General features: G+C 38.9%; 1 protein-coding gene across 2 annotated transcripts in view; it reads left to right on the top strand.

Annotated features, from left to right (window-relative positions):
- Positions 1-25,609, top strand: part of TAFA5 (TAFA chemokine like family member 5) — a 428,308-nt gene that overhangs the window by 101,173 nt on the left and 301,526 nt on the right. The window contains exon 1 of one of the 2 annotated variants that reach the window (XM_050712593.1): positions 7,318-7,468. The exons of the other annotated variant lie outside the window; for it this stretch is intronic. Coding sequence (XP_050568550.1) covers positions 7,378-7,468 — 91 coding nt within the window. The 5' untranslated portion in view covers positions 7,318-7,377. Of the gene's footprint in view, positions 1-7,317; positions 7,469-25,609 lie in introns of those variants that run through there. 2 annotated transcript variants of the gene reach the window in all.

The raw sequence follows: 25,609 nt of genomic DNA on the forward strand, positions 1-25,609 counted from the left end.
GCTAATACTTTTTTTTTTTTTGTACTGTCAGAGCTAGTAGACTATATTATACATGAATGGCTTGCAAAATTATTGGTTTATATTTCAGAATGAAAAAACAAGTTTGTGTTCTAATTTTGCCTTTCCTTATTCGAGATTTTGAAATGAACTCCTGAAAACAGACCCAGAAGAAACTTAATGTATAATATTCTGGGTTCCCTTTAATGTCACAGTCTGATGCAGGTGTAAATTTTTTGAAAACACAAGAGTTTTCAGGCTTAAAACAAGAGTGCCATAGTGGTAAACCCATTTTGATTTATACATAAAATGTAATAATTGTTCATTTTGTGCATGTAACAATATTCAAATGTCTATATGAGGTTTTGAATATTTTTAAAGCATCTGCACATTTGTCTGAAAAATGTTTCCCCTCCACTAGTTTATTTGCAACCAAAGATTGCCTCTTCTCTCAGTAATATCCACCAACATGCTAAAACAGTGAAGACACAGTCGTTGTCTCTTCCTTGAATGTTCAGAACATGTTTTATCTAACTCTGGACGTGCCTTGTTTGTTCTAGATATGCTCCATTTTTGCTGCAGCTCCCTTTTCTACTGACCACAGTAAGAATCAGTAATTAAAAGTGTCTATTGTTCTGTGACTCTAGCTCCTGATCAATGTTTGTGATATGCGTGTTTTGAGGGGAAAAGTCAACAGCTAAATAAAAAGTAAAGTTCTCTGGTTAAAGTTCAAGCAATAGGTCATAGAGCTTATTGGCCAAGTTGCCAGTGAGTATGAGTTTGTATAGTATTGTTCCTGCTGTATTTGGATTTATTATTATTATTATTATTATTTTACTGTCTCCATTTAGGTGAGGGGAAACACCAAAACCCCTTAACTTCTTAACTTTTTAACTTTTCCATACAGCACTACTATACTGTACTGTTGGCTATTCTATAAAGGTTTGCTATAACTTGACTTACATGACTTGAGTCACTACTTATTCTGCATGGCTTACTTCACAGGTCTCATGAGGAATTTACTCACTGAACATAACAGCCTTTCAGTTGTGTGTATGAGTCTAGACCCTCAGGAAGTGATGCTGGATACTATGGATCATAACTAAATTAATTAAAGTAATGTGTTTAATAATTGTGGTTATAATACAAATCCTTTTTGTAATGTATATATATGTAGTAAACAAATATATTATTTTAGTTTGAGTAGGGAATTGTTAAAAAATGCAGTTGATTTTAAAATATAAAAAGTGAAAATACGAGGATAAGCCTTCTCAATTTCAGTGTTTTCTGTAGCCCTACAGTCACTGGAACATTCAAGACTATGCCTTATCCATCAGTCTTAACTGTGAGTTCCAATAGTTATATACTCTCTGAATTATTTCAGGATGATAATCTTACAACTGGAGGCAGGTAGAAAGGCCCTTGAGACCTTGTAGAATTCCTCTTTGAAATTAGTAGTTCTCCTGGATGTAAGTTGCTGCCTATTCAGGTCTTTGTAGATGAATGAACGTGTTTTGAAAGCATTTTGAGTACATGAAGGCCATAAACAAAACAGGAAAAAAAAAAAAGGAAGCAAGAAAGGAAGGGCAGGCAGACAATATAATATTACAAGTGCTCCATTAAGACGTGTGGTTCTGTCAATTTAATACAGTTCCACCCCCTCCACCCCCCCCCCCTCCAAATATATGAAACTATCCACAGGCAGACATAGCATATATTATCATGTATCACAGAAATGAAATCACGTCGTTTAGAGGACTGCCTTTAAGTATTTGCCTCTCTCTTCAGACTTTAATATATTTCTTCCAGAAGAGCCTGAGTGAAAACTTGGTACCTCTCACATCAAAACAATTCCGTGCTCTGGAAGGCAAAAGAGTTTCAGCATTGCAGGTTCCTCACACAAGATATGCTGTCCTAGCTCCCTCCTCAGTGGCATCTCATTCATGACAGCTCACGTATTCTCTTATACGCATACTGGCACTAGTTCCTGTGAATAAGTACTGGTTGCAATTACCATCAGTGTAAGAACTGAATTTTGTAAGGCTCTAAATTTTGTAGTCCCAGATGTGTTAATTTTTTTTCTATGTCAGAAATTCCCCAGGTCATAATGCTGTCATTGTTCTCAGTAGGAAACCTTAACTGCAGAGCTAGTTGGAAAAGAGTTGGATTAGCTGGCAGAGTGTTGTCTGGAAAATCTTTCAGCTGTGCAATGTTATCTCTTCCCCTTATATCCCCTCGCCCCCACCCCTGAGGATTCCTAGCCTGCTGCATTTGGTGAGATACATATGTTTTCCCCAGCTCCAAGAGCTGTGAAGGGTTCCTCTGGGATATCTAAGTATAAATACCTAAGTGTGTCTTCAGTTGCTAGGTTATTTTTAGTCAATGGGTGGTTACCAAGTCATCTATAATTGTGCTGTTAAATGTGTCAGAGCAGCTACTAGAAAGCTAGGTGCTCCCTGTAACAGGTTGAGTGTGTAAGGTGAAATTAAAGAGTACAAAATCAGCATTACAGAAGTGAGCTGTTTAAAACTTTGAATGATATAAAGGGAGATTGCTTGACAAGCAGATATGAGGAAGATGGTCCGTGAGTACAACATGGATGGAGGAGGATGGTAACATACTATCCATAGTACCTGCGACTGGCATATCATGTCATTTCTAATTTGTGCTGTTAGGGAACTTACCAGGGGTCAGGGGATGGCAGTGGTCTTACAGAGCCTTTCATGTCTTAGCCAGCTTATATAAAGCCTTTATCAGCAGTGGCCAAAAGCAATTATCAACTGGTAACTGCTAAGTGGGAGAAAGTGCAATGAGTTCCCTATGGGCAACAGTCCACAGGACACAGGCTGCTGGCACAGTTCTTTCTCTATAAATAGGAGGAGCGGAATACAATCATACCTGAAGTGAAAGTCAGTAAGATGGTGGGAAGAAGGCAAGAACAGCAAAATAATATAATTGGAAAGCCAAAGGAAATGCAAAGATATTTTAAAACACATATCAGAAATATTAGGCAGAAATTAGGCACTACAGCGAAGAAATTGCACGTTGGTTATTCTAAAATATCCTTGCTGTGTTATCCCTTTTATGAATCTGCAATTAGGAGAAAGAGCAGGAAGCGGGGTTTGGTCTGTCAAAAAATTATTACAGACATTAACACATCAGCTAATTAGGTGAGTGAAGGAAAAATAAAGCAAAAATTTTAGGCATTCATGGAAGGAGATGGTAAGATGGATATGTGTTCGTAATTCCTGGTGCAGCTACATCACATCACAAACCAGAGATTAATAAAGTCTCTTTAGAGATAAATTTCTACTTCAGTGGCATTGCCCAGTGTCAGCTGAAGATCAGTGATGGTATTTGTAGGACTGCTGCAGTTGTGACTAGCCCAGATGCAAAGAAATGTGAAGCAGCTGTTGGTACGCAGAGAGCAGCAGGGGAAAAATATTTAAAGGCTGCAAAAGATAATTGGTGGAAATATATCCATCTGTATTCATTTCTGTGTATTCAATATATCATCTATTTTGAGTAGATTCAAAATGGGAAAGGATTTATAATGCCACTTCAGGCATATGTGAGAGATAAATTGGGTGAATTTCAACAAAATAAAATGTTAAACTTAACTTAGGAGAAACATCCCAGCTGAGAGAACCGCTGGGCTGGAATAATCGCCTCAAGTGACTGGTGACAGACTATTGCCTGAGTAACTCAAAAGTAACAAAAATGAAATCCAGTGGGCGTCAGCAAAGGTTTGGCTAGATAGGCTAATAATAGATATTATCTGCTTTTTTTTTTTTTTTTTTTTATTTGTGCTTCAAAGCCAGTGGTAGATTCCAAATTCATTAGTGAGAATGGGCTAACGTCATCTCTTGTGCTGCTGCATTTAGATCTGCATTGGCCATGCATAATTTTGGGGTTTATTGCATGAACAGTAGTAAAATAATCATGCAAGAAACATTCAACACAACTGAAAATACCAGGGACTTAGTTACAGTGATATGGAACATAATCTGGACATGGTCACATTTCATTTAGCATCTTCTTATTTATAAAATGTCTTGGTACTGAAGAATAGATCTTTTAAAGTTTTAGTGTTTTTTTTTCTTTCTTTTTTTTCTTTTCCACAGAACTAAATACAGAGTACAAAAATATTTTTAAACCTACAGAATCGAGCAAAGGCTGCTGTCTTCACTACAGAGTTCCAGTTTTAGTAATTCTGTTGAACTAGACAGAAGTTTCAGTAAAAGGAACAAATGAGCTGTGTTTCCAAAAGAGAAAATACACTTCGAAATGATGCACTTATTTGTTGTGCTGCTTTCCCATAGGAACTAGGAAGAACTCATATCTCAAACACATTTGCTTTTGCTCCTTGGCCATCAGGAAAATGCTTTCCTTACTACTTTTCCCAATGGTCCACTGTATTGGAAATGTCTTCTAATGCCATCACCATCTTTTACCTGCATGAAGGAGCTTTCAGGTGCTCCACATCTCTCTTTAACATTAAAACACAAGTGGAGAAGTTCCTGTGGAGCGGATTCCAGGCAGAAGCTATTGCTGAGACCATAGCCCTTTGCCCCTCTATATTACTGGAGACACATGGGGTCAGAGCTTTGGCAAAAACCTGGAAATACAAAGTGAGTTAGTTCTATAAATCTCTCTTAGCCTAAGCAGCCTAGAAGCTGTTGGACGGGTGCTATTGTATTAGCTGGGGGTTCAAATCTTAATAGGCTGAAAGATAAGGGGGCATTTTTGTCAAGGGAATTTATTCAGAAAAGTCTTCCAGAGAAGTCCATGTTGGTAACTTGAGATATCTTTAATATTTTATAAATCTTTATGCATGTGACAAGTCAAGATATTGAAGGTGGCTGTTTTTGAACAGGACTCGCCGCCTTTGAAAAGTCCAAGTCTATTAAGAAAATACAAAAAACACAGCAAACCATATTTAGTACAGCAAGCATCGTTGCCAGGTACCACTGTCCTCCCAAATGGGAAGTCTTCTGGAATCCCTTGTTGCTATGAGACCAACTATCTCTGTACGGTGCGAGCACTGAACCAGATTTTGCTCCCACTTACACTAGTGTGCATGTCGAGTGACTCCCATGTGGCCAAGGAGCACAGTGCCGCATTCTGATGCCTTGCTTATGAAAGGGTCTGATCCAAAGCCCACTAAAGCCCAGGAGTATTCATCTAATTCAGAAGCTCCAAGTAAGACTAGCTTAAAATCAAAGTACATGGGAGCAGCGCTGTCGTCTTGAACCTCAAAGGAGCAAGCAAGAGATTTTGACCCACTGGCAGCATATCTCCATGTGCTTCTAGGACAGTGATATGTAAAATTCGTCATAGGGTTTCTCTCCAAACATAGCAGTTCAAACTGAAGGATACACGGTGCTTATCCTGGATTGCATAAACTCTTAAGTCTGAGACACCTTTAAAATCCACTTATCTGTGGACTTTAAAAAAAAAATGACACCATTTCAGGGTGGCTTGTGAGGTGTTTTTTTTTTTTTTTTCTGATTGCTTAAGTATAAAATATGTGAATTTTCTTTAGCTGCTTGACACTTTTCCCTTTCATGCAGAAGACAAATAAACAAACAAAACCCAACTTGAACTGAGCCCAAGCATGGCCAATTTCTTACCAAAGGGTACATTTCAGAATGAAAGATTTACAGTGGAATATCTCTAGTGTAGCTATGACATTGCTCTAACATTGCATTGCTGTAATCTTCAAATACAGTAAATGCAATAAATGGGTTTATAGGGATTTGTGTGAAGTTTAAAATTCAAAAGATAGCTGCTTTTTCTGTGCTACCAGTGAAAGAGCAAAATGCACAGGGAGGAACGCAACACAAATCAACAACGAGGGAAACGTTTGCCCAACGAAAACACTGATATTTTATTAATCCGTCCTTCCAAGCCTCTTGAAACCCTTTTTAAAAAAATTAAGAAAATATTTAAATAATGAGCTTTACAAAAAAAAAAAAAAAAAAAAAAAACAGAAAGGGAAACATTTCACCAAAGAGCCACGGAAGCAACGTTAAGACTTGTCTCACAAGCATCCCCCCGCTTGGCTTCTTTCCGTCTTCGGAGCTATGGACGCGCTCCTGGGTCTATCCCAGCCGCTGAGGCTCCGGCCGCCGCCGTGCAGCCGCTCTTTGGCCGGCCCCGGGGGGCGCCCCAACTTTGAGCTCCCCGGCTACGGGGGGCGAGGTGGGAACCCCTCCGGCGCTGCCGCCGCCTCCAGCCCCATCCTGCTCCTCCTCCGCTTCCCCCTTCGCCCCCGCCAGACCCGGCCGGCCGTCGGGGGGGGGGGGGGGGGGGGGAGGGGGGGGCGGCGACACAAAAAGGGGGGGACCCCGCTGCCGCGCACCCCCCGCGGCACCTCCCCGGCTTTCCGCTGGAGGGGGGGGGAAGGCGTCAGCAAAACGCACAGCTTTGGCTTTTTGTTATTATTATTTTTGCAGGCAGGGGGGTGATTGATAGCATTCTTTCATTTGCCTTCGTGCTGCGGCGGAGGCACCGAGCTGGAGGCTGCCATCGCCGTAGTCCGGCGAGCGTCGTCGGGACGGGGTCGGGCCCCGCGGGCGAGGGGCTGGGGGCGGCCGGGGGGGCTGAGGGGGAGCCCCCCGGAGAGGTGCGAGCCTCAGCGGAGGCCGGCTCTCCCTGCGAGCAGCCCCGGCGGGGAGGGCGGGCTGTGAGGCGAGCCGCCCCCCTTGAGCAGAGAGGATCTCCGAGCCGAGAGAAGAGGAGGAGGAGGAAAAGGAGAAAGGGGGGGGGGGGGTGCAACAAATTGCCGCCAGCCGGGGAGAAGTTGCAGCGAAGAGAAATCCCTCCCTCCCCCCGCTCCCCCCCCCCTCCTCCCGCTCCCTCCTCCCGGAGCCGTGGCAGCGAGCGGCGGCGGCGGCCCGACGAGGGAAGGAGCCGGCAGCGAGCGAGCGGCTCCCGCAGCCCGGCGATGCCGCAGCGGCCCCCGCGGAGCCTCGGCGGGGTGGGCCCGGCCCCCGCACGCCCCGCGCCCCCCGGCGGCGGCGCCCCCTGAAGCGGGCGGCGGCGGCGGCGGCGGCCCCGCGGGCGCTGTTGCGCAGCCCCTGCCACCGGCTCGGCTCGGCTCGGCTCGGCTCGGCTCGGCTGGGCGCGGAGCCGCAGCGCTGATTCATGGGGCCCCGCGCCCGCTGGCTCGGCGAGGAGGTGTGAAGCCCCCCGGCCCCTCCTCCGCAGCCCCCGGGCTCGCCCGCCCCTGCTCGGGAGCGTTGTTGGGTCCCCGCCGGCAGCCGCCGCGCCTGGCGCACAGAAAGGGGGGGAGAAAAAAAAAAAAAAAGCGTTGATGCATCGCTGTGGAAATTCATTGTGTGACTTTCTGGGTATTTACTGAGTTTCAGACCCGAGATGCAGCTCTTGAAAGCTTTATGGGCACTAGCAGGAGCAGCGATCTGCTGTTTTCTTATATTTGTCATCCACTCACAGTTTCTTAAAGAAGGTAATTATATCTGCATGTCTACATACCCTGTGCTTTAATACTACGGTCTGTGCGAGGTGCCTTAATTATTTTTACTGTTTCCAGTATGTTCTATTTACAGCAGTGCTTCCACGCTTTTTCTTTATTTTTATTTTTTTCCTTTTCGTTTAAAGCCTTCTCATGTTTGTTCCTTCAGAAAATAGGTAGCTTTAGACTTAAATTCTCGGTAAATGCATATATATATAATGTGTGTGATGCTTGTATTCTGTGTTTTAGCCAACATCTCATTTCTTTATGGGGCATGTCTAGTGTATAAAAAATATTTGTTGCTATCAGATGACCACCGAACAGTAGTCATCATGGGAGTATTAATAAACCAAAAAACCCTTAACAACTAAACGTCTTATTTTTATACCAAATCAATAGGCATCCTTTCCCTCTTCCTTATTCAGTAAATTTTCAATAGATGGCACTAAAGTTCTATGAAAGGGCAGGGCAGAGCAAATCCTGGGCGTTCAGCATCTTCCTTCTCCTCCTTGCTGCCCCAAAACTAGAAGAGGCCTTTGCATGCTTTCAAGGCTCCCGTTTTTTTCCACCTTGCGGTCAGAAAATTATGATGACAATTTACTGGAGAGAAGAGTTTGGATTGTGTGGTGGGCCTTTTCTTTTTTTTCTGCATGAATTGGGTGGAAAAAAAAAAGCATTTGACTAAACGGATAGAGGAATTTTCTTGGGGAGTAACCCTCCTATGTATATATTTTTTTCTTCATTTTTCCTTCATCAGGAAATTACCTTTTTATAAATTTTTTTTTCATCTTGATGTAATATTCCCTCCCTTGTTTGTAAAGCAAACTGGTCTGAGACTCAAGTGTGAGTCCTGAGAGATGTATTTGTATCGAGTGATGTATGAGAGAGCCCACTGCTGTACTTTAAGCAGTGTTAACAAACATAATGCAAAAATGTGGGAGCTTTGGTGAACCCATTTATTCTTTTTTAGCACTGTAGTGTAGCTGGGATGCTAGCTGCCGGAAGAAGGAGCCAGGCTGAGTTCAGAGTGCTGGCTGCGCAAAGCTTGAAAAAAAAAAAAAAACTTTTATGTGACTGGGACAAAGTTTCACTCAAGACTGGGCAAAGCGACAACCTTGCAAGCACTGAAGGATTGCTGCTGGTGTTAATTTAGTGTCAGGCCGAGAAATAACACCAGACTGTACATTTGCACAGATCTTTTCTGAAATTAATAAACACAGATTTGCCTGCTTCGGTTAATTAAGAAGCGTTATCTCTGGATATTGACAGTGCTAGAGATTTCTCCTTTAAGAAACCTACCCATGCTTTAATTGCATTGTGTGTAATGCCTCCCACATATTCACTTATTTAACATTCTTTTAAAATGCTAGGACTAGTGTTTTTATATATTTCTATCTAATCAAATGACTCATTTTGAGGAGATTTTTGCAGAAAGAAATGTGGCCAGTCATTTCAGCCTATTTTTTTTTGTTGTTATTTGCATTACGCTTTTTTCTTTCTTTCTTTCTTTTTTCTGTCTTTCACTCCTTGATTTTGAGACCTGTATTATCATAAATAATCCATAAAGGAAGAAGCATTTTGTTTCACTTACAATATTTCTTCTTGCATCAAGGGGTAGAAAGCTACTAAGTTAATATATACAAGCAGAAACCATGGCCATACACCAAGCACTGTAACATGTTTTACATCGCTTCTCCTCCAGCTTTTACATAGCCACTCTTAATGTGGGCTGCAGACAGAAAACTGAAGCTCTGGAGCTTGTTGGATAACTTAATTTCATCAGTTTGTTTATATTTGTAAACAAAATATTCCTGCCTTGTTTAACACTGTGAACTGTATACTTACCGTCAATACAGATTGCATGTATCAGACTAGTTGTCAGCCTTTTTGTGATGGGTGCTGATCTCCACAGTAGCATTTTGACCCCCTCCATGTAATTACTTCAGCAGTGTATGTATTTCCCCCTGCAGTTTCAGTCTTGACATTGAATTAGTGGAATTGGCTGAAACTCTAGGTGGTATAACTGAGTTTTTCTTTACAAAGAACTTTAAAAATGTCTAATAAAATGGTAGTTTTACCCATAGTAGAATTAAATGCAGGCATGTAAGAGAAGGAAAAAATAGATTAAGCTTAAGCTGTATTTCGTAAACAACTAACCGAAGCAAAAAAAAAAATGTTTTATTTTAAAACTTCATTGTTTGATTATTTTCAATAGGAAAGCAAGGGAAAGAAGTAGTAAGGAAAGGACTAGGAAATAATTTAACCATAAGTCTAGTTTATTAAATAAATATGTGTAAAGAAGGAGAACACATGTGAGATGGCTCTTACCTCAACTTCAAGATTTGGAATTTTTCTCTGATATCAGAGTTAGTCCTTTGCATTAAAATGTTATAAAAGGTTTAGGAATGCTGTGTCTCATTGCACATAATGTTGCTAGACTGTTGATTTCCTGGCAAAAAGATTAATTTCCCATCGGAGCCTAATGAACTACATGGACTCATTGTTTGTAACTCAGCTGTGCGGTCGAATTCCTAAGTTAAATACTTGGACATTTTCATTTGATTATTTCTTGTGCAGAAGGGTAATTTCCTGTAGTCCCAAACAACAAACAAGTAAGCCACCAGTTTGCCTAGCCTGATCAGATTATTTGATAGCATATATCTCCTGAGACAATTTCACAGTGCAAGTTCATACAGCAAGCATTTCTTTTGTATGCAAGCCAATTGATTTAAGAAGAATGACATGTAAAATTAATTAAAGTCTGACTTAATTCATTAATGCACACTCTTCCCATTTTTGCATGGTTTTTTTTTTTTTTTTTTTTTAGTATTTACTGCTTATTATTTTTCCAGAATCAGGTCTTAACAGGAAACTGTCACAATCTTCACTTCTTACAACATCTGAAAATAATTGCCATGTGTCTTTCTGTATAATTTTTTCTTTTACTTGCTTAGAACTAGCGATGCTATCTATTATGTTACGCTCTTACTACCTATTAACACAAGATATTTTTATAGTTTCAGTTATGCTGCATGGCTACAGAGCGTGGAACTTTCATGACGTCCAACTAAAACTTATAGCCAGAACCAAATCCCTCCTTCAGTCACATTCATAGATATGGTATTGTGTGTTGCAATGATCAGCTGAGAGTTTTCACAGTGCTAATTTTTCTTTTTAGTTCCTATGCTGAACTTACGTTTTTTCTAAGTAGACATGCCTTAATTCTTAGGTATTTTAATACTCATTTTTGAGTTGAGGCAATTTAGTAGTAGCCTTACATCACTGCAGTTTAAACGGTGTAAGAAACAATGAATGCTTGTTCTGAGATGAGTGGGAAAGAGCTTTTTAAATGTCTATTTTCATGAATATGTTTTTTTCAGGAAGTAAAGAATGGGTGACACAGGATGCCATTTTTCCACACTTAGGCTTTTGTGTGGAAATGCAGGTCGTCCTGTGGCTAATCCGTTCCCCTCTGCCCAATCTGTCCTTCAGTGTTTCTAAAAGATGAATAGAGCTGTGAACCCAGAAAAGGGTATTGTGATACATAATTGCAGTCCCATGGCTGTCTGATCATCTTGCAAAGCAGTTTAACATACTCCAGTCAGCTGTAGTCGGTATGAAGAGGTGTTGAAAACTGAAACATCTAAAACTTTTTTTGCATACATCATTGAAAATTAAAAGTAAGGAATTACTTTCACTGCCAGAGCCTGATTTTAAATGATTTATAATCTATTTTTCTTTAACTTTTTTTTTTTTTCGTAGGAGAATAGGGAAAGCATTGAGTTGATGTTACACACATTAATTGTGGGAACTCCTTTGCCCCCAGACAAGAACCCTTTTCACCTAGTAGCACATTTTCCCCATTCCGACACAGTAGTAATGGGGATAGGTAAAGGATACAGTTTCTAAATTTGTATTTGAATACCATGGAAAACAGTGCAGCTAGAGGATAACTTCAGAAGGATAGGGATATGTTGCAGCCAGGGTGCATTACAGCCCATGATATACTTTGAAGCTTTTTAAAATTCTGTGATTGTTAATTAGGAGGCTGGAATACCTTGTCTAGCAAGGGCGATTTAATATTTTGAATGGTTTATGAGATCAGAGTGTGTAAGCCTTGTTTGGAGTGGGACTACACAGAAACATGGATTCCGTGTCAAGAATCTTACTTAAAATATAGAGGATTGGAGCATTCAGAGCTCAAAACTACATTCTTAATCTGCTGGGTAGATGTTCTGGAGCAAGCCATGTAAAATAAGGTGAATTTCTGTTGATACACTGAAGTAGTTAAGTAGAGAAAGGAGAATTCTGATACTTCTGTTATAAACAGATGATTGTGGTTATAAACCAGAATTTTAGTATCACTTGTGCAAATTTAGTATATACTTATATGTAGGAATAGGGTATCTGTTTAGTACATCTTTTATAATTATCTTTTTTTTTCTGCTTTAGGAATAACTTTGCAATTGTTGGTTATACTTTTGCTGGCACTTCTCTATCAAAAACATTTAGAGGAATTAGTGTCACAATAGCAAAAATACTGAGGCATTTACTTTTAAAAATGAATTTCTTACTCGTAATGGTTTTGAGTAACTTGATTACAGTTTTTACTTAACATTAATCTCTTTAATCTGACACTTTTTGCAGATTTAAAAGTGTTGGAAAATATTTTATACATTTTTTTTTGTGTGTGTGCTGAGGGTATATATTTTGCAACTGAAAACATTCAGGCAGCATTATTCTATTTAGATATATAACCTCAATCAACTCAGCTACCTCTGTGCTAACATCTGAAAATGTCTGTTGACCCTAGATAATTTTTCTGGGCTTTCTGTTCATATAACCTCATAGCTTTATATAGTTGATAGAACTAATGTTTACTGCTATATAAAATGTGATGAAAGGATTTGTCTTCCGAAACTTTTCTGAGACTCTCTCACATTTTTCTTGGAAATAATTTGAATATGATTTATTATGATAGATAACATTCCCTTTAAGATTTCTTTTTCTTTCTACTTTAAAACATAAAAGAATTACTTGAGATAATTAAAGAAAAAAAGGGCATTGGTCTTAAGACTGTGGGGAAAAAAGTTTGCGTTTACCATTTATGTGGAGGGTTTTTTATTTTATTTTATTTATTTATTTTTTTATTTGACTTTTTATGCTTAACCTGTGTCTCAAAACAGTAAGATACCTTGCATACCAGATGTGCTGCATATGTTACCTATATATAGTAAAGCTGAGTTGAGGACAGTTTGTCCCAGCTGCAAAATTTTCTGCTTTTGGGGTTGTGCTACTTTTAGCATACTGTAGTATTTTTTTTTCTCTTACTTGTCTTTTTTTTTTTTCCAGTTTGTGGAGGGGGATTCTCAGATACGAATGAGGTTATCAGAGCAGCACATCAGGCTAGAGAGAAGCACAGAATGCAGAAGTGGAAGGTTTGTCTTCTCAGTCAGGAAACAGATTTGACTGTTAAAAAACCCTAAGCTTGAATAAATGCTGCACAAGGAAAGAAAATGTGGACATGTATTTTGACAAGTTTTGGTATTTCTTTTTTTTTTTTTTTTTTTTAAATTTTTTAAAGATAGAGAAGTGTAGCAGTAAAAGGGGGCTAGGCAGACAAAAGTTCTCAAAAATTTTCTTTTCAGGGAGGTGAGAGGAGTGTTTTCTATCTGGCATCTGCTGTGCCAGGAGATACCAAGAGGGGGAGTCTAACAGGTTTTCCACCCATAGAAGGTATCTTTGAAAAAGTCCAGTTTTGAGTGATGAAAATTAAAGATGTGTATGTCTTCACTGTGCACCACAGATGGTATAAAACCCCTACTTTTCCTGACTGAGCAACCTGACAAAAGGAATTAGTAACAGATTTTCAGCAGTCTTTTTACGTCGTCTTGTTTTCGTGCCCCAAAAGCACCAGTGAGGAATTATTGACCTTTCTCAGTATTTATCAGCACTACCTATTCTTAAAGGCGGCACAGTAGACTGCTGTGATTCATACCATACAAAAGTGTGTGCTTGTTAGATCTGTTGACTAATATCTATTTTTCTTGTTCCTAAGCAGGCGCACGCTTTGTATTCTTACTGTATCAAAAATAAAGCTGGAATGAAAACAAGACACACACACATTGAGACTTCTTTAACTGAATTTAAAAGGGGGCATTGAAAAAAGCATGTATTGAGTTAATATAGTATTGCTAAAAAGAAGCCATAAATGTCTTTAACTAATAAAAATGTTCACTAATAGAAATGTAGGTAAAACTCCTCTTTCCTCATGTATATTTAAAAACAGCTTTTTGTGATCATATGAAGAAAAGGAGCAACACAAGTTTTTGTGCTAATGATGACAACAATATTTGTTTTCTGGTAGCATTTAGATGTCCCATTTGGAATCAGTGGCTTAACTGCATATAACCAGCCAACTGTACATTCATACAAGTCCAAGCCAGGGATCTATTACATCCAGTGTCTGGATTTTTGTGAAGATTTATTTTGCTCAAAAATTATATCCTCTTGCCACTTAAAACCTGTAGTGATAGAAGATTCTGTTTAATAGCAAAATCCGATTATTTGCCTAAATGTGCTTTTCATGCCTGTTCTAGAAAACCAACACAGTGTAATGAAACTGCCTATTCATTATATTTTACCTTTGGCACTACATCAGGTCACAAGAAACACTAGTCAGAACAATAGATCTTCCTACTAATTGTTGTTAGTCTTGTGAAAAGGAATGAGTAACGTATTTGAAATATATCCAAACAGCAAATTAACATATAAATAATCAGAAAAATAATGTAATGGATCAATACCTATTGAAATATTTTCTGAAAGCAGATGCTGTGCTAATGTGTGTTTTCGTGTGAGTGATTTATTATTTTTGACAGTAAGGAGGAAAGTATAAGATTGTGTTTATTTGTCAGGTGAAAAATTGGATTTACGATAGATCAGTATATTCTGGATGTGTTTCTTTTTAACATGCCACAGGCTGTATCGTATTCCAAAGTCTAGATGCTTAACTGCAATCACACGTGAAGAGAGATGTAGGCCAAATTAAGTTGATCCACAGGAGAACAAGGGAAATAAGTGCAATGTTAGAAGACCTGACCTAGAAGGGAGTACTGAAGAGACTGGGTTATTAAGTTTAGAGAAGAGGCTACTAGCCTGATAAGGGTTTTCAATGCATAAAATTCTGCCTTAGGAACAACAAACTGTTCTTTCTGAGAAGTGGGAAGATGGCAAGAAGCAGTAGGTGCAAACTGACTTGAGGGAGATTTAGGTAAGATACTAGAAAAAACTGCAGCAAAGGAAATTTGTGCTGTACATCAGGGAAGAATTACCAATGGCAAGGACAGTTAAGTCCTCTAATAGATTTCCTTGGGAAGCTATGAAGCAGGAGAGTTTTACTTTCAGATTAAAATGCTACGTGTTGGGAATAGCATCATCAAGTTGAAGCAGGCAGGTGAACGAGGTGACCTCTTGAAGTCCCTTCAAGCCTTTTCCTCCAAAACGCTAGCTTACCTGAAACTTATTTAGAAAGCTGAAAGGTGTTTAGCCATCTGACTTTGGAGCAGTTTTCTGGTACCTGTTGAAGTGAAGGTTTATGAGGAGGCTTATGAGAAGACACACTGGGATCTGAAAGTATTCAGGGGAAAAAGCAGTATATGAAACCTCAGGAAAACAGCCAGTGGTCTAAGTATTTTATTAGATATGCCACTTTCTGAGTTGCAAACAGAATTTAAAACAAAAACGAAAAGAAACCATGCAGAGGAAATCTCATGATTTATGCTAATCTTTGTGGGTATGTCAGAAAATAAACTAAGGTAGTGTTGTAGTTTTACCTGGAGGCAGCTAAGCACCACGTAGCCACTTGCTTACTCTCCCCCTCTACTGCTACAGGGGGATGGGGGAGAGAATTGGAAAAAAATAAAGTAAAAACTCGTGGGTTGAGATAAAGACAGTTTAATAGGACAGAAAATAAAGGGATGATAATAATGATAAAAGAATATACAAAGCAAGTGATGCACAATGCTGACTGATGCTCAGCCAGTCCTGGAGTTGTGACCTCTCCTCCTGGCCGACTCCCCCCAGTTTTATTATTTCGCATGACACCACATGATATGGAATATCCCTTTGGGCAGTCTGGGTCAGCTGTCCTGGTTCTGTCTCCACCCAGCTCCTTGTGCTCCCCCAGCCTCCTCACTGGCAGGGTGGTGTGAGAAGCTGAAAGTCCTGTGGCTTAGCATTAGCACTGCCCTGCAACAACTAAAACATCAGTGTGTTGTTATTCTCAGCATTATTCTCATCCTATATCCAAAACACAGCAACATACCAGCTACTAAGAATAAAAATAACTCTATCCCAGCTGAAAGCAGGAGAGGTAGCCAACAGTCATTCTTTTTAAGTAGCTTTTTACATTGCAAGATCTTTAGGACTTCAAGGTGTCCTGAAGCAGGGCCTTGCTTTGTTCACTTTTCTTCATGTACAAAGAGCAGTGAAATTAGAATATTACTATCTTTCACTTGCTGATAATTCTTATGGAATGAGGATTTGGGTTCAGGATTGCTTACCTCTGCTGGTCTGTTCTTGTTAACCCAGCACCTTCAGGACTCATCGACAGGTGGCCCTGTGGCTACTGTGACCCCTGGTATGGGAAACACAAAACCAGCCCTACAACAGGGACAACTGCAGATGGCCTCATAGAGGTTGTTTGTCAACTTGTACCTGTTTGGTGCTACCAGTGATTGAGAGCTTTGTGTTCACTGCTCTCTGTAATAATGTTCCACCTCGACGCGATGCTATCTGTTTTTTATGATGTCTGCGTGGTTTTAAACTCAATAGCAAGATGAAAATCAGCAAATTTTGCTGAAAGAAGATGTGCAGGAAATCAGAAGTCTCTTGTTAAATGGAAATAGGCAAACCTAGATGTACTCAGTTGTTGGAGTTGTGATGTGTCATACTCCACAGCTCATACTTGGAGTAAGTGCTGTCTGGAATTTGTTCATGTCTCTGAAACAGTCACACATGACAGAGTTGTTCTACTTGGAGGTGTAGAAGAGCTGGATACCAGGTATTGTCTCCTTGAGCAGCATTAACATTTCTTTAAAGACAGGATATAGGAAAGCTTTTAGAAGCTTTTCTGTAATGCAAGTTAAAATTTCATCTCTTTACACGAGTTTGTCAAAAAGCACCCACATTTTTTGTGGTTTTGTGGTGAGTGCTAATTAATCATGACAATGATGCTTTATGGTATCTTTTGTACTTTGCTACATCTTTTATTGTATTAAATTACATGGTTTTCTGCATAATTCTTTCAATACAAATTTATGGCTTTAAGGAAAAAAGAAATGCAGCACTGCTCCATTATGCAGAATTGTACGTGATTTAGAGATGTGCATGGTGGATCTGGGAATAGTATTAGCCTCAAGAGAATCAAACAGTTATTTGAAATGGTCATTGCATGAGTATCACCTTGCTTACGGCTATGAACTAATTGAGATTAAACTAAAATGATTGTAAGATTCTTCCTTTTCCTGTGCATTGGCAGTTCCAATTATCCGTTAATACTTTAAAAGTATTATTTAGTCATGAAAAAAAAGGGGGGGGGGGAGGGTTGCTTCTGGGTACCTCTTTCATTCTCACTTTTGCTTTTATTTTTCTGATTGTGCCGGTAGATGAAGTATGCTCTTCAGCTTCATTTATTGTGAGATCTCATAACTGTTGTAAGCATTTTTGTATGCTCAGCTATAAAACTATATAGATTGTACCAGGTGCTGTCTTAACTTATTTTATAGAATTATAATGGATGCTGATGAGTATTAGAGTCAAGTCTTTAAAGATAAAATCCTATTTGCTATGTGTTACTTTTTTCTTTGTGGTATATAGTCCTGTTTTATTAAAACTTTTCAACTTTTATTTTGTTTAACATTCTGAAGTACTTCTGATATTTTAATATTCTGTAAAAAGTTTTGTATTTTCACCAAAGGCCATAGCATACATTAAAAGTGTATTTTTGCGAGTTATTTAGGTGATAAATGGAATGATTTTCAAATGGTTCGAAGACACAAGAGCACCTATTGCCTGCAGTTAGAGACTGTGTGATAAAACGTATCGAGCATTTTCCTGACCGGGTCCACTTACTAGTTTCATGTCAAGACTCAACAGGCTTGTATATACTACTGGTTACTTCATAACTAGACAAACACCCATTTAGTGTGGTATATATATCACGTGCAGTGTTACTTATTTATAAAGAGTGCATTGTAGAATTGAATCATAGAATGGTTAAGGTTGGAAAAGACCTTTAAGATCAACTAGTGCAAATATCCACCTACCACCAATATTGCCCACTGAAATGTGTCCCTAAGTACCATATCTGCTGTTTCCTTAAACACTTCCAGAATTATTAGGTAAAGAACATATCTTTGCAAAACATTGTTACTGAAGCATTTTCCAAATCAACCAATTAAAGCTCACGCTTCACTTGGGCAAGTTTGCTTAATATTTGTCCTGTACTGAGGCACTCCAGCTCCTGATGACACTGTCTTGTTCTGGTAAAATGAGGTTATTTTCCTTGCTCCACAGATGCTAAAAGCTATTGTGTAACTGCATATTCCCAAGCAGTGAATTATTAGTGTTTGTAGTATCTGCTTCTCTTTTATTATGCACTGAGCCCTTACCTAAAGCCAAAGCTGTACCATTGCAGTCACTTAACAAATCTAGAGAAGCTCACAGTTCACAGAAGTACCAAACTAAACTAAACTAAAATAAAAAGTTAAATTATACATAAGCAAGTAGTTAAAATAACATAAGCTAAGAATGATCGTTTCTCCTTGGTCTCACAGGCTTAATCACAGAATTACAGAAGAGCTGAGGTTGGCAGGGCCCTCTGGAGGCCAGCTGGTCCAACCTCTGCTTGAGCAGGGACACCCAGAGCAGGCTGCCCAGGACCATGTCCAGGCGGCTTCTGAAGATCTCCAAGGAGACCCCACAGCCTCTCTGGGCAACCTGTGCCAGTACTCTGTCACCTGCACAGCACAGAAGTGCTCCTGGTGTTCAGGCAGCACCTCCTGTGTTCCAGTTTGTTCCCATTCCCTCTTGTCCTGGCACTGGGCACCACTGAAAAGAGCACGCCTCCATTCTATTTGTATATCCAAGTGTTTATATATATATTAATACTTCTCTCCATCTGGAATTGCTTAATTTCTTCAGTGGTCCTTGTCCACTTCTAGCACACTCCTGCCTTCTGGTTTCCATGCTGTCCCAAGCAAACACAATTAATTCTGTGTGCATGTGAATACTGAGGAAAAAAACAATGGTCAAGGGACTTGTTATGATTCCCCAATACTGTGCTATCCTTCCCTAGTTTCTAGGCTCCCTGAGAAATAAATTCTTTATTAGCTTTGTCTGTATGCTTGCATAGCCTTGACAACCCAATACAAAATTCCTCCAGTCTGATTTTTAGGTTAGAATATGGCTGGTCAGACATCTAGTTTATTGGACATCAGGGCATTGGGTATAGCCAATGAATTAACAGTGTTCTGTTTCAGTTGTGTTAGAATAAGTCTGAAAATTTTATTTTCTAATACTAACGGAGAGTTAAGGTGAACGAAGAATTTATGCCCTTTTCATAATTAGTTTTTCTTTATTGCATAGAAATTTTTCACTAGATGATTCAGAGCTGCAAACTTCCATGTGTCTTCCTTAGGAGACAAGTACAGATGCCCACACTTGGGAAACTGTCTACATGTGGTCAAGCTCACCTATTTTCACATGCATTATATTGTTGTGTTGCCCTTTTAAGTTTTATTCTTCAGTTTTGTGAGCTTGATCACGGTGAGAGCTAAAACACATTAGATAGATCATAATTCTTAATATTAAACTCAGTCATATAAATTATGCATATTTAATAATTTGTATTATAGATCTAGAATGAATGTAAAGTCTGTATTTGCTACAGGTATTTTAATGAGTAGTTTGAAAATGATTTTCAGTTCACAAGTAGATGAGATTTGTAAGGCTCCCTTTTTCAGCAGACAAATGATGAAAGTCAAATTAAAAGGAGTAGCTTGTCTCTCCGATTCATTCTAATGCTATTACTTTCTGAGGTGATGTTGAAGATGTCAGATCTATCTCTGGGCTCATATAATTCCTGTTCACTGGGAACTGCAGACACCTGTGCATCTTTACTCAGGCAGGTTTGAATTCAGTAAAGCTGTCCAGTAGCAGAGTGGCGTGTCAAAACACAATTTTCTTCCAAAGAAAAATGAGCAATTATGTTTTCTTCTCCAGGTTTTCTTTTTCTTTCCTTTTTTTTTTTTTCAGAAAAAGAAAAGAACACGGTACATTTTTAATGGAATTAACAGTAAAGACAGCAACAAAAGGACTGCAATTTGCAGCATACTTTAATTTTCTGGTGGTTTACAATTATAAAAGCCAAACAGAGAAACCTTTGCCATAGAACTACTCACTTGTTTGATTACTTTCTCCTGGGTTCATTTATGGTTTCAAGTTATCAAGGTTAAGCAGAGGTGTGTTTACCAACTGTGATTTAATCATGACTTCTTCTCAATGTAAACTTCATCTTTTCATACAAACTGTAGCCATATAAAGTAAAAAGATCTGTTCTGAATTCATATATGAAAAAAAGATTATGTACAAACACAATGGAAACAAAGACTTTGTAATGTAGCCTCACTGTTAATTTACATTTTGAAAAACAAAAAGTTACCATAGTAACATGTACGTTGTAAAAAAGGTCTAGATCTGATATATTAGTCTTAGGAAACGTTTACTTGTATGACATGTTTCTCAAGTTTTGTGAGCAAGAAGGAGCCTAAATCTGTGCATTTGTGGGGTTGGCCTCAAATAGTTCAGATTTGTGCAAAACAAATTGGTAAATTATGCAAACCAAACCTTTTCCAATCAGCTTTCTAATTATGTTGTTCATGAGATAATTGTTGTTTGCTTTTTTAACTAAAAGATTAGTAAAGCATATAGGTGTTTTGCAGGATAGGAGTTTGTTGTAACTCTGTTTTTGTTCAGAAACTGTGCATTTAATATTGATGATTTTTAAATATGTGGGACAGTATATTCTGTCTTTTCTTGTAAAATTATTTTTAATTCTGTTTAATTTACTAATTCTTATTTATAGAACAAACATAGTATATACATATATTTTGTATGGAATATCTTATATAAAATTTCCAGTATGAATCAGAGCTTTGGTTAAGAAACCAAAAGATATAGTTAATAATGAGGTCCCTTTTACTATTTTAAAAGGCCAACTTTAGTACTGTTCACTATGGCTATTGTAAACTGAGTGCCACAGACTGCTCTGGTGGCTTTCTAACTCCATGTGCAGCCAAACTGAGCAAATTAATTCTATGGAACAATTTGCAGGGTCAGTTGTTTAACTGGTTAATTTACTCCATATCTCAAGTCTCAGCAGACAGCGAGTTTTCATTTTCAGTTCTATTTTTGCACTTATATATATATATTTATATATTATATGAAATATATATAAGTTCAGACAAATAATAGTGTAAAGATACATATATTTATATATACTATAAAATATGTACGTTTTATAAAAATATGGAAGGCATAATAATTTGCCCCAATTATCCTGTAATGCTTTCTAAATATGATTGTGTTGGATCCAGCTCTACTGATGATGCCTAGTGGCCTTTTGAGTCATGGTGCATCTGAACTGTTTAATTTCTTAGGATGAAGATTTTTGCTGATGCATGATCTTGTTTAGTTTTATAGCCTGCATAATTCTTCCACACTGGTATGGACTTAAAAATAGATCTCATTTCTGAATATGTTAAATGTAATAACAGAAGCTACATATCACTAGACAGCACTAAGATATTCCCCAATTTTTCAGCTGCGGTTCTAATGAAAAGTCTCCTTTTCTGTTATAAATAATTCATATCTTTTTTTTTTTTAAAGTAACACATACATTCTTCTATAGAATCCTTAAAATAATTAAAAAAAAAAGTTGAAAGCCCACAGTGGAACTAACCCTTGCACTGCTTTAAGACAGCTGATCATGGAGATTCTATCGCTTTCCTGGATTTTCATGCTGCACTCATCTATAATGTCTGTATTTACTCCGATGGGTTGCTGTGATATCAATCATTTTGTCATGTGGGAAGGCTGGAACAGAAGGCACGCACGCACAGTGCTCTTTGAAATTCTAACATACTTAATCCAATTAAATCCTAAAAGATAGTACTTTATGTATGATTGCTAGGCTGCCATTGCAGAATGAGGTGAATGGCAAATCAGAAAGCAGTGTTCATGCCCTGCCAGAGAGGAGGGACCTTCTGGGGACACCTAGGCTCAGTGGTGAGGTGCGGCATCCTTACCTGTGGGGTTATTCTTCGTCTTTGTTCTTCCTGTCTCTGAGGGGGCTGTAGCCATTTTTGAAACCTGCTTGTGGCCAGCCACCTTTGTGTTTGCGCCTCATGCAAGGTTTTATGTATGTGAGATACGTGTTGCTTATTCTCTTTGTTGTTCTGGTTCTCCAAGGCTGCATTCCTTTAGTAATCAGTGACTGTCAGTGCCTTATGTTTTGTACACCCTGCCTCAGTCATCATCGTGTGCTTACATCCCAGAGGGCCTCCTCTCCACATCAGTGCAGCATCAGATTTCCTTCTCATGCTGCCCGTGTGTTTCTCTTCCAAAAGATCCCAGGTCAACAGACCACTGGTGATTTTACAGCTTTCCCAGGACTGCTGTTTAACACTAATGCAGTTTTTTTAAATGCTAAATCCATCCGTGTTGCTATTTAGTAGTAGCATCCGTGAAGCTCTCAATCACCAAGCAAGACCAAAATCGGCTGGAATACCTGGGAACACAGTTTGTAATGGTGTCTTCATGTTGCTTTGTGGCCTTTTGAAAGGTAAATGTGTAAGGGAGAATTAAGACTTTTTTTTTCTTTTATTTCATTTTTTTTCCTCCCTGTTCTAAAAATATGAGTTCTTAATTTGAGGTGGAAAAGGCGTTCCTGCTCTTCATCAGGACCATTTCTGACAGTTTTGAAGGAAATCATTGGTAAACCTCTGTCCAGTGGGAAAGAACTGGCAAATATTGGGATAAAAAGTTAGGTCTTACATCCATTTTTTGGTAAACATTTAATTTTTGGAAGTGTTTAGGGGACAAAGTTGCTGCTGTACTCAGTCTTGTGTATTTCTGAAAACCATCCATCTCTAATGCTAATCTTTAAAGTATGACTTTGTGTTTCTGTTTTCAAAAGTCTGGGCATATATTTATTTCTTTATGATAGAGGTGGTAAGTGAACTGTATATGACAGTGCAAACTCTATTAGAAAATATCCTTGCATGCTTTTAGCTAAGATCCATCGCCTGCATTTTTGTATGTCAGGGTGTCATAAGGGCTGGCAATTCCCAGGGGTCAGGGTACTGGGAACATTGAGGGATCTCCTGGTTACCGGTCCAGACATGGCCCCACTGCCAGGGTGCATCCCAGCCTCAGCCAGGAGCAGGTCAACCAGGGGCACTGGGGAAGCCCCAGGCCCAGGCACCAGGCACCTCCCTGGGGACAGATACTGGCTGAGGCTGGGACACGTCCCCCAGCACATGGGCCTGCAGTTAGGCCTGATTTCGGAGGCCCGTGGCTGGGCAGCGCAGCACTGTGAGGAGATGGAGACTGACCCTGCTGGAACAGGGGCTGATGGCCCTGGGGCTGACGTGGGGCCCTGGGCAGGGACATCACTGCCTGCAGGACCCTGACATTCAATGTTTTTGTAGCTGGTCCTGTAGTAATAAAGCTACTTTAAACTATTAGGAATGCAGCATGAAAATACCACCATTCATTAATGCATTGATTTATTTTGCATATTAAATGATAGATGTGTATTAAAGAAAATGTTCACTATGGATTTGGTAATGGGTCCTGAACAAGCTTGAGCTGGACTGATAGTTGAAGAGAATTTGAGTTCTGCACTTCGGATGATTGATATGGCGTTGCTTAATGTCAATACTTCAGGGAAACAGAAACTGCTGCTGATAATGCCATTTTTACAGAAAGATAGAACAGGAATCCAAAAGGGGAGGGGTAATACTAAATTGATCTGTATTGTACTTTCTCTAAATCCTTACCGAAGCGTCAGTGAGATGCTCCTGCTCTGAGTGTGTACAATAGGAAGTCTCTTGCATTTTAGTAGCACCTAGAAGTTTTAGAAGGGCGTGATGTTGATGATGTTGTCTTCTATGGATGTGAGTTGGTGATGTGTTTTGGGAGATGTCTCAAAAGGCAACGTTACACCACTATGCAATAATTTTAAATTGGTGCTTTCATCTCCTTTCCAGTTTCCTTACTTCCCTCTGATGCTCTAGTAATTGAATAATGTTGAATATGGGACATCATAGTCAATCTATAGCAATGAACTGTGTTACCATGACATAGTGTTTAGTCACTGTAACATCACACAGAAGGGGAGGCTTGGTAGTAGTGAAAGGATAGAGTTGAACACAGAAATGTTAAAATAATTTGTAGGAATCAGGAGCAAACTGGGCATGATTGAATTGCTTTTTCCTCTGTTGCTCGTTATGATGTTACACCACTATGACTTACATCTACACAAATAAAGTAATACTTTGCTGAATTTCTGAATGTTGTAGAGTAGCTCATATTTTAGATATTTTCATGCTTGAATCATATATAAACATATTGATTCATTTAAACTGCAGTAGTACAAAGTGTTCTTTGTATTCCTGCATGCAAAAGACGGGCAGCTATGTCAGTGAAACCCTCATTGGCCTTCTGTGGGATAATTTCTGTAGAAATTATTATTATTTTTTTTTTTTCAGACGACGTTTGGTAGTGCTGTGATGCACTGCTGGTAAATCAATAACCAGAACTCTTTTCTAACCCCTCCAGCTGTAGCAGCATGTACTCTTTTTAAATTCTGCAAGTATCTCAGAAGGTCTCAGTGTACAGATATGTGCAATGAATCTTTGCTGCTGAAACAGTAGTTGTCCTTCCTTCACCCCTCCGCTACCAAAGCTTTACTTTGTATTTCAGTTGGATCACAATCCCAGCTGTCCTAGAGCTTTGTGAAGCTTACATACAGTTCTGAAACCTGACAGGCTTAAATGCGCATTCATGGCTGGTAGCCTGCCTGAATTTTGTTTTAGCTGGAAGAGTGACTGCTTATAGCAGTGTGGATGCGCTCTACTTGTAAGAGAGCTTGTGTACATGTTCATTTGCATCTTGGTGCACAGAGTATGTTTTTGATTTTCAGTTGGGTATGATGACTGTAATTTGGATTTTAGATGAAAATAGAAAATGTTGTGATCACATAAGTGGTATACTTGTTAAATCTTTAGTTCAAACAAAAGATGAAATGTTTATTTATATTTTTGTTCCCATGTTTTTCCTTTTCTGTACATTCAAAAACATTCTTAGTTATATATCCATAAAGTTCAGCATCATGAAAACTGTGAACGGGTTTAAAGTGTATGCTTGTGTTTTGAGGTATTAGGTGTACATGTACTGTGAATATAAAGGTGAAAAATATTTAATTAATTCTAGCATACAGTGGATGTGTATATTCTGACTAAATGCTCATTAGTATTCGTCACTACTTTTAAGGAACTTTGTTTTTTAAAGGTTTGTAACAAGTGGTGGAAGATGGAAAATAATAATACCCCTGTCACTTAGTCAGAGACAATTGGAGTCTGTCAGTAACAGTAAATTCTGAACATGCAGAGTAAAGAATCTGTTGGCAAAAAGCTGCTTTAGCCCTGTGTATATGTGTGTATGTGAATGTGTGTGCGTGCACATGTGTATGTTTTCTTATAATTGAGAAGTTAATAGTAGGTCCCTGTCTTTAAGCAGCTCTGCAAATGTTTTGTTGCTCAAGTCCTCTTGCTCTCACCTTTTTCGCTTTCCAATTTTTTTTTCATCTAATTAAATTTTTCAGTTTAAGCATGTGAAATTCAATCATAAGCCATCACAGTCAACCACATTATATTCTGTCTATAAACTGAGTTTGTCTGTGGTTCCCCCCACCATTAGTACTATTATGGGCTATTTCAAAACTTAATTTCTTTTATTCCTGGAAATATTCTAGATTTTCTTCAGCCTAACTTTATTTGTAGCATGTAT

This window comes from Cygnus atratus, chromosome 1, assembly GCF_013377495.2.
Source record: "Cygnus atratus isolate AKBS03 ecotype Queensland, Australia chromosome 1, CAtr_DNAZoo_HiC_assembly, whole genome shotgun sequence".
Taxonomy (NCBI): Eukaryota; Metazoa; Chordata; class Aves; order Anseriformes; family Anatidae; genus Cygnus; species Cygnus atratus.